This window comes from Schistocerca piceifrons, chromosome 8 (genome assembly GCF_021461385.2).
Source record: "Schistocerca piceifrons isolate TAMUIC-IGC-003096 chromosome 8, iqSchPice1.1, whole genome shotgun sequence".
Classification (NCBI taxonomy): Eukaryota; Metazoa; Arthropoda; class Insecta; order Orthoptera; family Acrididae; genus Schistocerca; species Schistocerca piceifrons.
In genome coordinates, this window is record NC_060145.1 from 109,840,336 (window position 1) to 109,856,150 (window position 15,815).

Below are 15,815 nucleotides of genomic sequence, written 5' to 3' on the forward strand. Positions count from 1 at the left end.
TAAGAACAAAGCACTTTTAGACTCTGCAATGAAGAACTTAAGATGCTAAAAGCTAATTGTGACAAAAATTATGTGGAGCAAACACATTGAAATGTTGAAGAAAGTTTCACAGAATGCATACATTGCAAAGCTTATAGAAAGCAGAAAGAGTCAACTGTGGTAGAGCCGGACACAGTTTATTCATACAGTACTTGTAATACATGCTAGGGTTCCCACAGCCGCTCTGCCAAGTTTTTGAGGGGAATATTAACTGTGCAGTTTTGAATTAAAAAGACTAATATTGTTTAGGATTATGTGTGCATGATTGTGCCATACTTTTAAAACACTGGCTATAAAACATCATCGACACATAATGGCATTTTTTAATGTTCGAAGAATACACCTGCCATAATTCTATTTTATTAAACCATACTTTACATATTACAATTTGAAACATGAATTTTATTAACAAGTTTCACTCCACTCTGGTCTGCCATGAATTATCACAAACTTGTGGCATGATATTGTTGACACATATTGTTTTCTCAATACTGTTAACAAAATTTACCAAAAATTCATTTCATGGTATTACTGCATCAAATGACATAGACCACTATGTGGAGCAGAATACTCTGAAAGCAGTTCATCTGAATTACAGTCAGAGATAATACAGTGCCATTAGCACTGTTTTTATCTTGTTTTATGTTTCTTTCACTAATATTACATTCAGTCACAGTCTGTCTTCACAGTATGTTTGTCTATAGCATTTCATTGCACTTGTGTAAAGTTCTAAATCATTTTTTAATGTTTAATCTATTCAGATAGTCCATTTTGTTCATTCTTTCTTGCCAAATGCCTCAGTGTTAGGTTTCCAGCTTCCGCCACTAAGCGCATCTTAGACCAGGCTTCCTCAACTGGCATGTCACAATGTTTTACTGTGTGGTAAATTTCTTTGTTTTATCCACAATAATAAACTTTACAAGTTCTAAAATAAATCATTTCATTCTTTATGGGAGTCGTAACAATTTCTCATAAATTTCAAGACAGTCAATAAAAGTCAGCACTCACTTGTCTATAATTCAACTGATTGTAAAAAGTAGAACACCAGCTACCTTACTCCTCCAATTCAGTGTGATTTCAAGATAAGAGAGCTTCCTGGTTGCAGTGTCTTATTTAGGCAGTGATCGAAAATATTTATTTCAGTTTTACGATGGAGAGGCTTGTTATCTTTAAAAGGCAAGGCGAGTAACTTTTTGAACTTGACAGTGCCAGATTGTCAACACACGAAAGAAGAATCCAGTTCTCTTCAGCATTGACAAGAACACGTTGCGTGTCATAAATATACTTTATCTTATTAATATAATAGAGGGAGACATTCCATGTAGGAAAAAATATAAATAAAAAACAAAGATGCTGTGACTTACCAAACTAGAAAGCGCTGGTAGATAGACACAATAAAAAACACACTAACACACACACAAATTTCAAGCTTTTGCAACCCAAGGTTGCTTCATCAGGAAAGAGGGAAGGAGAGGGAAAGACGAAAGGATGTGGGTTTTAAGGGAGAGGGTAAGGAGTCATTCCAATCCCAGGAGCAGAAAGACTTACCTCAGGAGGAAAAAAGGGCAGGTAGACACTCACGCACAGACACACATATCCATCCGCACATATACAGACACAGGTAGACATGTCTGCCATGTCTGCCTGTGTCTGTATATGTGTGGATGGATATATATATATATATATATATATATATATATGTGTGTGTGTGTGTGTGTGTGTGTGTGTGTGTGTGTGTGTGTGTGTGTGTGTGTGTGTGTGTGTGTGGGCGCGCGCGCGCGCGTGTATACATATCCTTTTTTCCCCCTGAGGTAAGTCTTTCCGCTCCCGGGATTGGAATGACTCCTTACACTCTCCCTTAAAACCCACATCCTTTCGTTTTTCCCTCTCCTTCCCTCTTTCCTGATAAAGCTACCTTGGGTTGCGAAAGCTTGAAATTTGTGTGTGTTTGATTTTGTTTTATTGTGTCTATCTACCAGTGCTTCATTTTATTTTATGTGATATAAAAAGTACTGTAAGTGTGAAACCCAAATCTGGAGTAAAAGATGGCCTGAAGGCCCATATCTGATAAGATTGAATAAAAAAGAATAAAATACAAATATTTCCCAGCCAAAATGGGTGCTGCTTTGCTGAAGACATCCCTTTCAGAACTTTACCACCTTTGCTTCCAATCCGCTGTCAATACATTTTACCTGATTATGTAATATGTTTCCTACATACAGATGATGCAGGGAGATTGCAGTGTCACTGGCTTCCAAGGAGTGGGTTTATGAAACAGTATTATCTTAACAAAATACCAAACTTCAGTGCTAATAACTGACAAGGGAATGGTCTGATCTGACATGTAGATACCTGCCTTGAAATTTTTTATACAGGAAGTACACACCAAAAGAAACTAATGTCAAAAATTTAGCTGCTAAAACACATTGAAAGTATTTCTTTTTATTATTTCTGAAAACTGCCAAATTCAAAGCTCACCAAGTGGTTGGAGAAATGTACACCCCAACTGTAGCTGTAACATGCAGCACATGTGCAACACAGCAGGCACATATCCCTGGTTGTCAGCACATCAGTAAGCAGATAATACAGCATGGCGCGACCATGATTTGTAACGCAAATTTCAGTTTTCATCGACAGTTTCAGTGTCACAATTTTTAGCAGTTACAGTCTCCAGAATCCACAACTCATTTAATATCCATAATAATTAGCAGCTCCCTTTGCCGTATCACTAAATGTTAATGATGGAGATAAAACTAAATTAATTTTCTTCACTTTTTTTTGTATATGCTTGCTAATAGCGTCTGTCTTTGTGCAGGTTCCAGAGTCTCACAGTAATGATGTTTTAAACATTTTAAAGATGAAATGTGAAGAACATGGTATGCAATCAAAATCACCTATTTCTCCTAAAGACCTACATATGTACTATATATTAATTAATTTCTTGGAAATTCATTTGAATATTGACATTTCATTAGGAAGTGTGTTAACATTTGAAGGAGCAGGAAATAACTGACAGTTCTAGACAAAGAAAAGGTTGAAAATCTTTTGGTCAGGCAAAGCAGAGAGAAAGCACTTACAGTTATGCAGCGTTTTGTTTCATAAAATCCAAATGTAAATTGTATAAACAGAAGAAAGATTTACATTAAGTACAAAATATGAGCCAGAATGAAACTTGCAGAAATGTGAAAGAGAAAATATTCAAAAGCTTTAGAACTGCTTATGATAGTCAATGCATCATTACCAAGAGAGATCTACAAGACTGTGCCCTCTGGTTACACAGAGCTAGGAAATTATACGGAAAAGAAAGTTGCAAAATCATTACATTTACTTAAAAGTAAAAGTGTCATTAACAGGTAATACTATAGAGAAATTCACAGCTGGTGTGAAGAAGAAGCTTCTCGTTATCCCTTAAAATGCTGTGTATATATGTAATCAGTCAAGTTTTGTGCAATATCTATATGCAAACCACACTTTCTTGTTAAAAAAAAGACAGTCTCCACATCTGTATACAAGAATATATGTATCAGTGTACTAATGTTTAAGCAGCTTTATATCTATCTTTGCAAATCTCATGGCAAATTAAGACCAAAAATTAACAAAAAGGACTGTTTAGTTGCAAAAATCTTGTAATCACTGTAACAAAATCTGGAAAAATTGGAGAGAATAATTTTCAATATTACAACCGAAACGTTTCCTTACCAGTTGTAGAAATTAATTCACTGCTTTTGTTGGACTCTTGGCCTGGACATAATGACACCTCTGTCTTTAAGAGGATGACAAAAAGACTATTAATGTAATTCAGATTCCACTCTGAACTAATAGTGTAAGTCAGCCTCTTGATGAAGAAAGGTCTCCATGATGTAAAGCATTTATTTTTTAACTGTCAGACAAATACAATTTCCAACAGTATTCTTAAACATCAGTCATTTTAATCAAGTATGCCTGGTACACAGTACAGTATGCAGAACAGACATGCCCATTTCTTACTCCATCCAAACAAAACTAACAATTACAGTGAAGTGCCTGGATTAATTAATTTTCCTTTTATCAGACGTGTCTGATGGGGGGAAAATGTTTGTTTTAGTCATCGAATTTGCACTTTGCATTTTTGTTGTGACTGCAGGAAACAAACAAGGAACTGCTTCATTGTTAATAAAATATACAATATTCACAAATTATTATAGGAACTGTGCTACAGGAATTGTTATCAAATATCTAATGTGAACAAATTAAAGTTCCAACTGATGGAAGTTGTCTGCAATGTAACGTCTTGATTTTCTAGTCACTTGGGTAACAATTACATCCACAACAGCTTCGCTGGTTAACATTTGTGTGAGTGCACTTTGGACTCCACACTATGTTCTCTTGTTGCGCCTTCTTACTTGCCAACTCACATGCTTGGCAGGAAGGACTGTACAAACTGCTGTTATAAGTGGTCCTTCGTGCAGTAAAACCTTCAACATTATTATTACGATTTTTCAGATATCTGCAGTGCGCCTTATCTGCTGAAACTTTGGTAGTACATTTGTTTCAGTGTATTCTACCTGTGGAACAAATTTCAGTGTAGGTTTCGACATGATGATTTGGACCATTCCCTTGTTAGTTTTTCATTTATTGCAATTTTTTGTTTTGTTCTTCCCTAGTTTATGAAAACCAGCATATAATATTTTCACCAGGAAAATACAACTTCTCTTTTGTTAGCATGTCTAGCAACAATAAATGTATAAGAATATCCCGTGCTTTTTCAATCTTTCAGAGCAGTGGCCTTCACGGAAATTTAAATAAATAAATAAAGAGAATACCAAAATCAAATCAACTCCGTTCAGAAAGCATTCCGACAGTTCATCTACAGTTTTCTTGTTCTGATGTTTATTTCAAAACAGAACCTCTTTTTTATTTACAAGCCTCATACCTGTAGGAATATGGCTGAACATATCTCGCAGAAAAACCATATTTGGATCACCACTGTCACTTCGTAATGCCGATGTAATTGCTTCAACTTCGAGCCATAGTTCAGATTCATCTTGAAACTTCTGAAAACTGAAAGAACAGCTCATTTAGACTAATGCCAATATGTGTTTCATAATTATAAGACTGCAATAATGACACTCACATCTGGCTTATGCATTTTGCTGCTTCTTTTACACTCCTTGCTGACTTTTCAATCTGGTATGCTTCAAACTGCAGACATAAAAAAAGAAAATTAATTTTAATCCAAATTAAATGTTAATATTAACAGTAAAAATGAAAAAAAATAATAATTCTAATGCCGCACAACAGAGAACAACAGATACATGATAGATCAACAAACTCCTTCTAAGGATTCCAGCAACATCAATTCATGAATTGTCCATGTTGTTTCTTCCCATATTTTGGTGTGGTTTCGGTGTGTTATGATTCACCACCTTACACAGGAATTGGTGAAGTTTGAAGCACCTCCACCTAAGACTGTGCAAAAATGTATTTTCAGTTGGTGTTTGGGGAATAATGGTAAAATGGTTCCACCTTTCATTCCAATTTCATGGCAAATGTTCATTGTGATTAAAAATATCTTCAAATGGCACTTCTTAGCACAAAGCTGTCAATCATATGTAGAAACATAAATAGATAATGTCACAACAAATGTGCCAAGTCATGCATGTAGTATACCTAGCAGCCAAGTAAGTCACTAAAGCAATAGCCAAACTAGAGCACAATATACACTTAACTATCTCAATATTTAAGACCAATATTAGAAAAGGATGGATTGCTGCTCACTATAAATCGGACACTATGAGCTGCTGACTGGCATGATGAAAAGACTCTCATATAAATTTTTGGCCAAAGCCTTCTTCACAGAAGAGGAACATACACACATTCGCACATGTAAGCATATCTCAAACACACATGACCACTAGCTCCGGCCACCCCAGCTAGTATTATCGTATTAACATTAAGATAAAGACCATACCAAATATGAGGGGTAAATGAAGAGTAATGCCTCCACCTTCATTAATTGGGTTTGGATGTGAATATTTTAATAAATCAAATGCAGAAATAATCCTTAGAATGTGATCTTTAATTACCAATATTCATGAATGCATGTTGCTTAAATCATATTGACTGACTGTCTGCACAGGGTTCCATGCTTTACACTGTAACAACACAACCATTCATTCCTGCCAACTGGAGCTATAAGGAAGAGGTTACGGAACAAGCCAGTACCTGATGCATTTCAATGCTGCCAACTGTTGAAGAGTTACAAAGGTGGAGGCATTACTTTTCAGTCAACCCTCGTAAATGTTAGAAATTATATTAGGCATATATGTTCCCTTGAAAAAGGAATTTTGCGGGTCACATATTTACAGAAAAATATATCATTTGTAATTTCATCAGAGAAAGAAGACAACAAAGCCAAATGAATTGATGTCAATGAATGTCTGCAGAACTTTCAAGACTTTTTTAAAAAAGAAGGGGAAAAAATGTTGTTGTGTTCAATCAAAGATAGCTACACGAAATTTCAGTGCAGTATTTGTATTTCATAAGCCAAAAACCTGAAGTTATGAAAATGTTGAAATATGTTACTTAACATTAAAAGACATTGGGCCATCCAATCAACTTTTTACTACGACGTAGTTGGAGCACTGATGTACCTGATGCTTGACTCAGCATCAACAGAATACATGGTGAGAGTAAAACTAGTATTCTGGAACACAGCAGGTACATGTGAGCCAGGTATAATCTATTATCCTGACTTGTGCAGTGGCATATTCGATTGTTACAATGATGCAGACTTTAAAAGGTGCAACGAAACTGGTCAGACAACATCTGGTGTCCTTGTTACTCATGCAGGCAGATCTCTCTCTTGAGTCAGCCAATGACAGGCAAAGGTTGCCATATCTGCAGGTGTAGCAGACGGTACCCGCAACAGGAGCTGCTAAGGAAACAATTTATCTGCATAGAGTTTTTAGAGGTACGAGAAAGCTTGCGGAATTTTCAGTCACCAAGGATGATAACATGGCAACAGTGGGAATCACACAGAATCCTGAATTTGAGAATCACACAAAAAATTTAAAAATAAGGAACTTTTTATGGAAGAAAAAGTAATAGGACAGTTAGACAGGGTCAACAGAAGTCTGTGTTACCACCCACCAATTTTGGCCCATGAGGTAACTGTGCTGTGTTATGTGACATCATTGTGGTGAGGCATCTTTGAAATGGATCGTGTCTGTAGGATTGTTGGAGTAGGTGGTGGCACACACTAGTGTCAGATTGTTGTTGTTGTGGTCTTCAGTCCTGAGACTGGTTTGATGCAGCTCTCCATGCTACTCTATCCTGTGCAAGCTTCTTCATCTCCCAGTACTTACTGCAACCTACAGCCTTCTGAATCTGTTTAGTGTATTCATCTCTTGGTCTCCCTCTACGATTTTTACCATCCACGCTGCCCTCCAATACTAAATTGGTAATCCACTGATGCCTCAGAATATGCCCTACCAACCAATCCCTTCTTCTAGTCAAGTTGTGCCACAAATTTCTCTTCTCTCCAATTCTATTCAATACCTCCTCATTAGTTATGTGATCTACCCATCCAATCTTCAGCATTCTTCTGTAGCACCACATTTCAAAAGCTTCTATTCTCTTCTTGTCTAAACTATTTACCGTCCACGTTTCACTTCCATGCAAGGCTACACTCCATACTAATACTTTCAGAAATGACTTCCTACACTTAAATCTATACTCGATGTTAACAAATGTCTCTTCTTCAGAAACACTTTCCTTGCCATTGCCAGTCTACATTTTATATCCTCTCTACTTCTACCTCAGTTATTTTGCTCCCCAAACAGCAAAACTCATGTACTACTTTAAGCATCTCATTTCCTAATCTAATTCCCGCAGCATCACCCAATTTAATTTGACTACATTCCATTATCCTTGTTTTGCTTTTGTTGATGTCCATCTTATATCCTCCTTTCAAGACACTGTCCATTCCATTCAGCTGTTCTTCCAGGTCCTTTGCTGTCTCTGACAATTACAATGTCATCGGCGAACCTCAAACTTTTTATTTCTTCTCCATGGACTTTAATTCCTACTCCAAATTTTTCTTTTGTTTCCTTTACTGCTTGCTCAATATACAGATCGAATAACATCAGGGATAGGCTACAACCCTGTCTCACTCACTTCCCAACCACTGTTTCCCTTTGATGTCCCTCAACTCATAACTGCCATCTGGTTTCTGTATAAATTGTAAATAGCCTTTCACTCCCTGTATTTTACCCCTGACATCTTCAGGATTTGAAAGAGAGTATTCCAGTTAACCTTGTCAAAAGCTTTCTCTAAGTCCACAAATGCTAGAAACGTAGGTTTGCCTTTTCTTAATCTATTTTCTAAGATAAGTCATAGGGTCAGTATTGCCTTACATGTTCCAACATTTCTACGGGATCCAAACTGATCTTCCCTGAGGTCGGCTTCTACCAGTTTTTCCATTCGTCTGTAAATAATTCGTCAGTTGCTTATGTTTCTAAATTGTTTGTGTGTGGTGTTTTTAATACAGCACTGGACTTGGTGTATGTGTTACTTTGTGTTTCGGGAGTTCAGTTTTTTGCCTTGTCAGTGACATGTTTTCAGCTTTGAAAATGCTAGTTTATTGTGTTGTTAACGGTTCTAAATAAATTTTTTTAAGTTTTCATTTGGTACCAGGTACAGAGTTTATGACAAAATTTACTAGTCAATTGTTAGATGCTGCTATGGGTGACGATATGATTGCTGCAACTAAATTTCTCCAGTTATATGGCCTTGTGCAGAATGTGTGAGTGTCAGCAGTGTGGGAATATATGAAATTGACCAAAGCCACTTCTTTTCAAACCAGTGACAAATACATGTGGTTGTGTTTTCATTAACAGTTATTTTGATTTTTTAGAGAGAGAGAGAGAGAGAGAGAGAGAGAGAGAAAGAGAGTAGGAGTATCTACATCTATACCCTGAAACCACTGTGGAGAGCATGGCAGGGAGTATGTCCCAGTGTACTAATTATTATCGCTTTCTATCATTCCATTCCCACATGGAAAGAATGATTGCTTAAATGCCTCTGAGCATGCTGTACTTAGACTAAATCTTGTCTTTGTAATCCCTATAGGAGTAATATGTAGGGGGTTGTAACATATTCCCAAATTCACCACTTAAAGTTGCTTCTTGAAACTTTCTAAGCAGGTTTCCATGGGATAGTTTGCATTTATCTTCCAGTGTTGGGTTGGGTTGTTTGTGGGAAGAGACCAAACTGCGAGGTCATCGGTCTCGTCGGATCAGGGAAGAACGGGGAAGGAAGTCGGCCGTGCCCTTTCAGAGGAACCATCCCGGCATTTGCCTGGAGCGATTTAGGGAAATCACGGAAAACCTAAATCAGGATGGCCGTACGCGAGATTGAACTGTCGTCCTCCCGAATGCGAGTCCAGTGTGCTAACCACTGCGCCACCTCGCTCGGTTATCTTCCAGTGTCTACCAGTTCAGTTCTTCTAGTATCTTTGTGACGCTCTCCCATGGGTCTAATAGACCTGCGACCATTTGTGCTTCCGTTCTTTCTATCCATTCAAAAACTCCTGTTAATCCTATTTGGTATGCGTTCCACACAACTGAGCAATATTCTAGTACAAGTTGCACCCGTGTTTTGTACGGTCCCCTTTGTAGATTGACTGCATTTCCCTACTATTATAGAAATGAATTGAGAAGATCAGCCTTGTGCGTGGAGTTTCAATGAAGCTCAGAATTTGCAGCATTGTCCCCAGAACTGATCGTGGCCCTTTAGTTCTGTGTTGAGTGAAAGGGCTAAACCAGATATTTCAAAGGTTCTCTGACAAGCTTGGCTGCCACTTCCTGAACTTGTGCCATATGGTTGAGAACTGTAGGGTCACCCTAAATAGGTCAAGTAAGCACTACACATCAGAAGCTGCTACACAGATAGCTGACTGTATGTGAGGTGCACACAAGGGCTTTTTAGATTAGGCAACTCTCCATCCAATCCAGATAATTATAGCTGTAGAAACCCATAAGGATCAGTGTATGATTGAAATAAATGCCTCCCACAGGTGAGAGTATTTAAATCGTAATGGTAAATTGCTGACGCATTCACAACAAAGTGAAAGAGTTTGGAGCACTCATGAAAAGCAGTGAAGCTTAGCTGATACTAGGTACAGATAGCTGGTTGAAACCTGAAATTGATAGCAGTGAGACTTTTGGGGAAAATTTGTGTGTATATACACACATACACCAAAAAAAGTTTTGCATTGCCTCGTTTCCAAGAGTTCCGGAAACTGTACATAAAATTGGAATAGATATCAACATAAACATCATTTCTGCCCTTTTTATTGTTCATGAAAGCCACACATTGCATGTTGTACCACAATATAGTGAGACCTTCAGAGGTGGTGGCCCAGATTGCTGTACACACTAGTACCCCTAATACCCAGTAGCATGTCCTCTTGCAATTGATGCATGCCTGTAATCGTCGTGGCATGCTATCCACAAGTTCATCAAGGCGCTGTTGGTAAAGATTGCCCCATTCCTCGACAGTGACCACCTGTTCTAGGGATAGAAGGCATTTTGTAATGTTTCAAAGGATGTCTTCTCTCACCCAACACTAACAAAGCTGTAATTATCCCATTTGTTCGTTGGACAACTTAAGTCTCTTCTGATAATTATAGTATAACTGGGGAACTTGCATACTAGTAAACTTAGGTTTTCTTGAAACTTTTCGGTTGTATCAAAAGGTGACCCTGGCAGTCAATAGAAGGATCGAATTACAATTTTATACCCAATCATGATACTAAGTCTTGTCCAAAAAATTTCGCATGTTGTGTCAAATTCTATCTCAATAGATTTGAGTTTCTTATCTACTAAGACAAATACACCTCCTTCGTTACTCATTAGTCTGTACGCTATCTTCATGAAGTCACGGGTAAAAGCCGACGTATGGTACCACCACTAACTTCGGTATTCCCATCAGCCAATCAGCATATTTAAAATTAAGATCAGCTAGTCTGTGCACTGACGAAGTCATGGAAAACCCAAGATTGTCACTTTGGTGTCATAAAATGTGTGTTTCATGTTGAAATGGGTTGTTTCTTTTTTTTTCTAAGATCTCTTATTTATACAAGAGAAAGTCTTAGTGCGTTTAATTTAGTAGCGAGCAAGAATGGGTAGCACTTCGTGCTAAGAATAGCATCTACATATATAAGTACAATTGTTTCTCCTACAACGTTTGACTGTGAAGAAATGTTAAGCGCAAATGAATTAAACTGCAAACTATTAAATTTAACAGTTACCTGAACACCAAAATTATCTGGGAATAATGTTTTTGCCGTTATCATCCATGACTTCGCTTCATATCGATTAAAACTCAACGATTCTTTGGCTCTCTCAACCAGATATTCTTCATCCGAAAGCTTTTCTGGCACTAATACCATTGTCGGCATGTTTGTTTTTGTACGAATAAACACACGCACATGTGTTTTCTATTTACAAACTCACTCACATAATATCTATGACGTATGACAAAACTTTCAGAGTTAACTGATGCCACATCTGAAATTAAAGATCGATGCCACATTGTGATCGATGCATACTTGACAAGACTGTGGTGTGGAACCACAGTCTAGAGCACAGTCTACTGTGGTCTAGAGTGTGATAGAACTTAAAAACAGTCAGCAATATTTACACACCGCTTGCAAATATTTATTCTCCATCTTGAATTCTTCAAGTATGAATGATTGATCTTAATACAATAATACTGCACACTTATTTTGAAAACGCTGTTAAAGAAATTGAAAGGCTCCATATCACTCATTGCTAATACACATAATTCATTCCAAGGTTTCCTTTCTGAATTACGAAATTTTCTTCCAAACATAGAAGCTTCTATTACAATTTCTCGCAACATAGGTACATTTTCTGAGTTGTGAAAAATATAATCTGGTGATAAACGATAACGTGAAAGAATATAACGGATTTTTTCATTTCTAAAATGTAAAATAATATCGTCTTTCAACAGATCCGGAATATTTAAGTCAATTGTATGGAGAGCATTGTCCAGGTGTCCTATTATTACAAATACGCTCAATTTGTACAAAGTAGAAAGCATTTCGTAGTGTACTTACGAAAAATTCACTAAATGCAGCTTCGGCGAGGTCAGAGGTAGACGCAGTGTTCTGTAAGTTGTCAGAAGACATGGTTACTAAAACCCTAACATACCCCTTGCATGGTGCAAATGGCTGTGACCGATTACACGCTATTTCTTTCTGTCGCCAACCTTTTGCTGGCGTGGGTGCTTGCCCAGATAGCCGGCTTGAAAAGCCAACTATCTCAACACCACAGCCACAGGCGCCATGGCGACCTTGTGACCAGGGGACCCAGGGGGAGGGGGGGGGGGGGGAGATCGAGTGTATGGTCAACAAATCGACGCACATGTGCGGCCGTACGTGCGTCATGGTTCATGTTGACCATACACTCGATCTCCCCCCCCCCCCCCCCTGGGTCCCCTGGTCCCAAGGTCGCCATGGCGCCTGTGGCAGTGGTGCTGAGATAATTGGCTTTTCAAGCCGGCTATCTGGGCAAGCACCCACGCCAGCAAAAGGTTGGCGACAGAAAGAAATCGCACGTAATCGGTCACAGCCATTTGCGCTATGCAGTGACAGATGTTGCTGTCAGCAGGCTGTCAACGGATTGCTATGGAGCGAAATGGGACTGCAACGTCAAAGTTACACAGGAACGAAATTTTGCTGTTGATGTTAATGAGTGGACGTTGGTGTCGCCAACTAACATTTACTTATTTATTTATTTATTTATTCGTGTTCCATAGATCCGGTATACAAAAGAATTGTATGGATCTGGAACGAGTCACAATATAAATTAGCACAGTAGCCTACTTGTATATGCTAACAAATGTAAATTGCAATTGGTGTATAAGAAACAAAATATGTTAACAGTTACAGGCTTAAGCATTTTCTATCGTAAAACAGAGGTAGAAAACTATAAAATAATAAATAATAATTTTCCATATTACAAACTATGCATTAGCAGAAATTTGATAGTGCCAATTGCCTGAACACGAATTCCCATACTAGTGTAAGATGTATTAAGTTACAAAGTGGCAATAGCAAATATTACAAGTAAAGTATTACATCTAAGTTACAATGTTGCATTAAAGAATTGATAAAGAGAGTAAAACGCTTTTCCCAGAAAATATTCCTTCAATTTACTCTTAAATTTTGGCATTTCACTGGTAAGATTTTTTATGTCAGATGGGAGTGCATTAAACACCTTTATGCTTGAGTAGTATACTCCCTTTTCTATCAGACTCAAGTTTTTTTCTGTCAACATGAAAGTCATGTTTTGATCTTGTGTCATAGTCATGATAATAAGTATTGGTTTTGTACATGTGTAGGTTCTTAGCTGAAAAACACATAAGGGATAAGATATATTGTGAGGTCATTGTTGTATTTGTGTGTTTTAAAAAGATTTCTGCATGAATGATTCCTGTTAACTCCACTTATAATTCGAATTGCTCTTTTCTGAGTTACAAATACTTTATTTGGCATTGGTTGGTTACCCCTGAATATTAAGCCATAGGATAACAATGAATGGAAGTAGCCAAAATAAGCAGCCTTAACAGCATCACTATTAGCAGTTGTTGCTATAGAACATAAGTTGCTGAACTAAGTCTTTTTCTCAAGTCCAAAATATGGCAAGACCAATTTAATTTATTGTCATTGTGGAGGCCTAACAATTTTGTTGAAAAAACTTGATGTGTATCTTGATCATTACAGCTTAAACTTATGTCATCCTGAGCTTTGTGAGACCCATGGAAATGTATAATTTTTTTTTTAGACTTAAAGTTAGGCCGTTCCATCTGAACCACTTATGGAGGTCGTGGAACACCAAGTTGGCAGATGATGCGATATCATTTTCAGGTGTTTTTTCAATTACAAGGGATGTATCATCTGTGAAGAGAGTAAATTTGATGGTAGCCTTAGAACAGTGAGGAAGGTCATTAATAAAAATAAGAAAGAGCAAAGGGCCAAGCACCGAACCTTGCGGCAGGCCTACACTAACTGTTCACCAGCCAGATGACACTATTGAGCCACCTTCATGATTCAGCAATACCCTCTGCTTTCTTTCAGTCAGGTATGATCTGAGCCACATTCCCACTGTGTCAGTTAAATCACAATAGAATGCTTTTGAAACGAGGGTTTCATGGCTCACACAGTCAAAGGCTTTGGTTAAGTCGTAAAAAATACCAACTGAAGCCAATTTATTGTTCAGTGCTTCTAGAATATTATTAGTAAAGGAGAGTATGGCATCATCAGTTGACAGGCCTGATTGGAAATCAAATTGGCACTGACTAAGAGCCTTGTGGAAATTCAGGTGTTCTACAATTCTCCTATGCATCAGTTTCTCTAGAACTTTGGAGAAGCATGTTAAAAGGGATATAGGGCGGTAGTTAGAAGCATCAGTTTTTCCCCATTCTTGAACAATGGTTTCACATCGGCATACTTCATTCTATCATGGACAATACCTTGTTGAAGGGATTTATTAAATATATGGCAAAGTATTACACAAATGGCATTATGACAATGTTTAAGTACCTTAGTGGAGATATTACCAAAGCCAGATGACATTTTGGTTCGCATTTTAGTGATGATCCTTTTCACTTCACTGACTGTAACTGGGGTTATGAGCATTTGATTAATTTTGCACAGACCAGATCTTTTCAGAAGGTCCCTAGCCTCGTTCACAGAACCCCTACAACCAGTTTCTTCAGAAGCTGTTAGAAAGTGCTCATTTAAGACTGTTACAACTGCATTCATTTCTTTAATTAAATTACCACATTGTCTTATTTCTACGCTGGATACACTCTCCACTTTTTATCCCAGCTTCCTTTTGATGACATCCCAGATGGTTTTTATTTTGTCGACTTCATTTTTAATATGTAAGGTTTTGGAGCACTTTATAATTCTTTTTAGGATTTTACAATATAATCTGTAGTGTTCTTTTATTGCAGGATCCTCAGAACATCTTTGTAACATATATATCCATTTTTGTATTACATGAAATTTTTATCCCTTTTGTAACCCAGGGTTTGATTTTGCAATTCTGGGGGTTAATTTTAAGTTTTCTTGTGAAATACTGCTTCAAAGAGGGATATGAATTCATCTGTGAATAGGTTGAATTTAATATTAACATTTGTTTCTTTGTATATTGGGCTCCAGTCAGTCTGCTGCAAGAGCTAATTGAAATTTTCTAAAGTGTCCACGTTGATTGTTCTGAAGGACCTAAAAACTGGTTTATATTTTTTAAAGCCAGAACATAAGTCATTAAGAGTAAGCAACTGCCCATCATGGTCTGACAGACCATTAAGAATTTGACATACAGTACTAAGACTACTACTAAATTTAACAATAAAGATGTTGTCAATAAGGCTTACGCTGGTATCTGTCACTCGGGTAGGAAATTGAACTATTGGAGTTAAATTTAAGGTTTCCAATAAATGTTCCAATTCTCTTCTACTGGTGTTGTCTGTAAGGAAGTTTACATTAAAGTCACCCATAATGACTAACTGCTTAGCCTTTGAATATATTTTTACCAAAACTGATTCAAGCAGTTTTAACAAAATACAGATTTTCCCTGCAGGAGCCCTATAAATTGTTACAGGAGCAGACTTATTATCAGCAAAAATTTCAGATCCACATGCTTCAAAATTAAAATCTTCACAATGCATACTTAAGTCAAGTGATTTGTGAGGTATACCCT

At 37.3% G+C, this 15,815-nt stretch overlaps 1 protein-coding gene across 3 annotated transcripts in view; it reads right to left on the reverse strand.

Moving 5' to 3' along the window:
• Positions 1 to 11,558, reverse strand: part of LOC124711984 (integrator complex subunit 10) — a 134,437-nt gene extending 122,879 nt beyond the window's left edge. For 2 of the 3 annotated variants that reach the window (XR_007005554.1, XM_047242268.1), the window contains exons 1-3: positions 11,333 to 11,558; positions 5,153 to 5,220; positions 4,952 to 5,079 (exon numbers count right to left, since the gene is read on the reverse strand). Coding sequence is in view for 2 of the 3 variants with exons in the window: in XM_047242268.1 (XP_047098224.1) it covers positions 4,952 to 5,079; positions 5,153 to 5,220; positions 11,333 to 11,482 (346 nt within the window). In the remaining variant the exon portion in view is untranslated. Of the gene's footprint in view, positions 1 to 4,951; positions 5,080 to 5,152; positions 5,221 to 10,918; positions 10,956 to 11,332 lie in introns of those variants that run through there. The other variant, XM_047242269.1, reaches the window with a different exon arrangement.
• Positions 11,559 to 15,815: the final 4,257 nt, after the last annotated feature.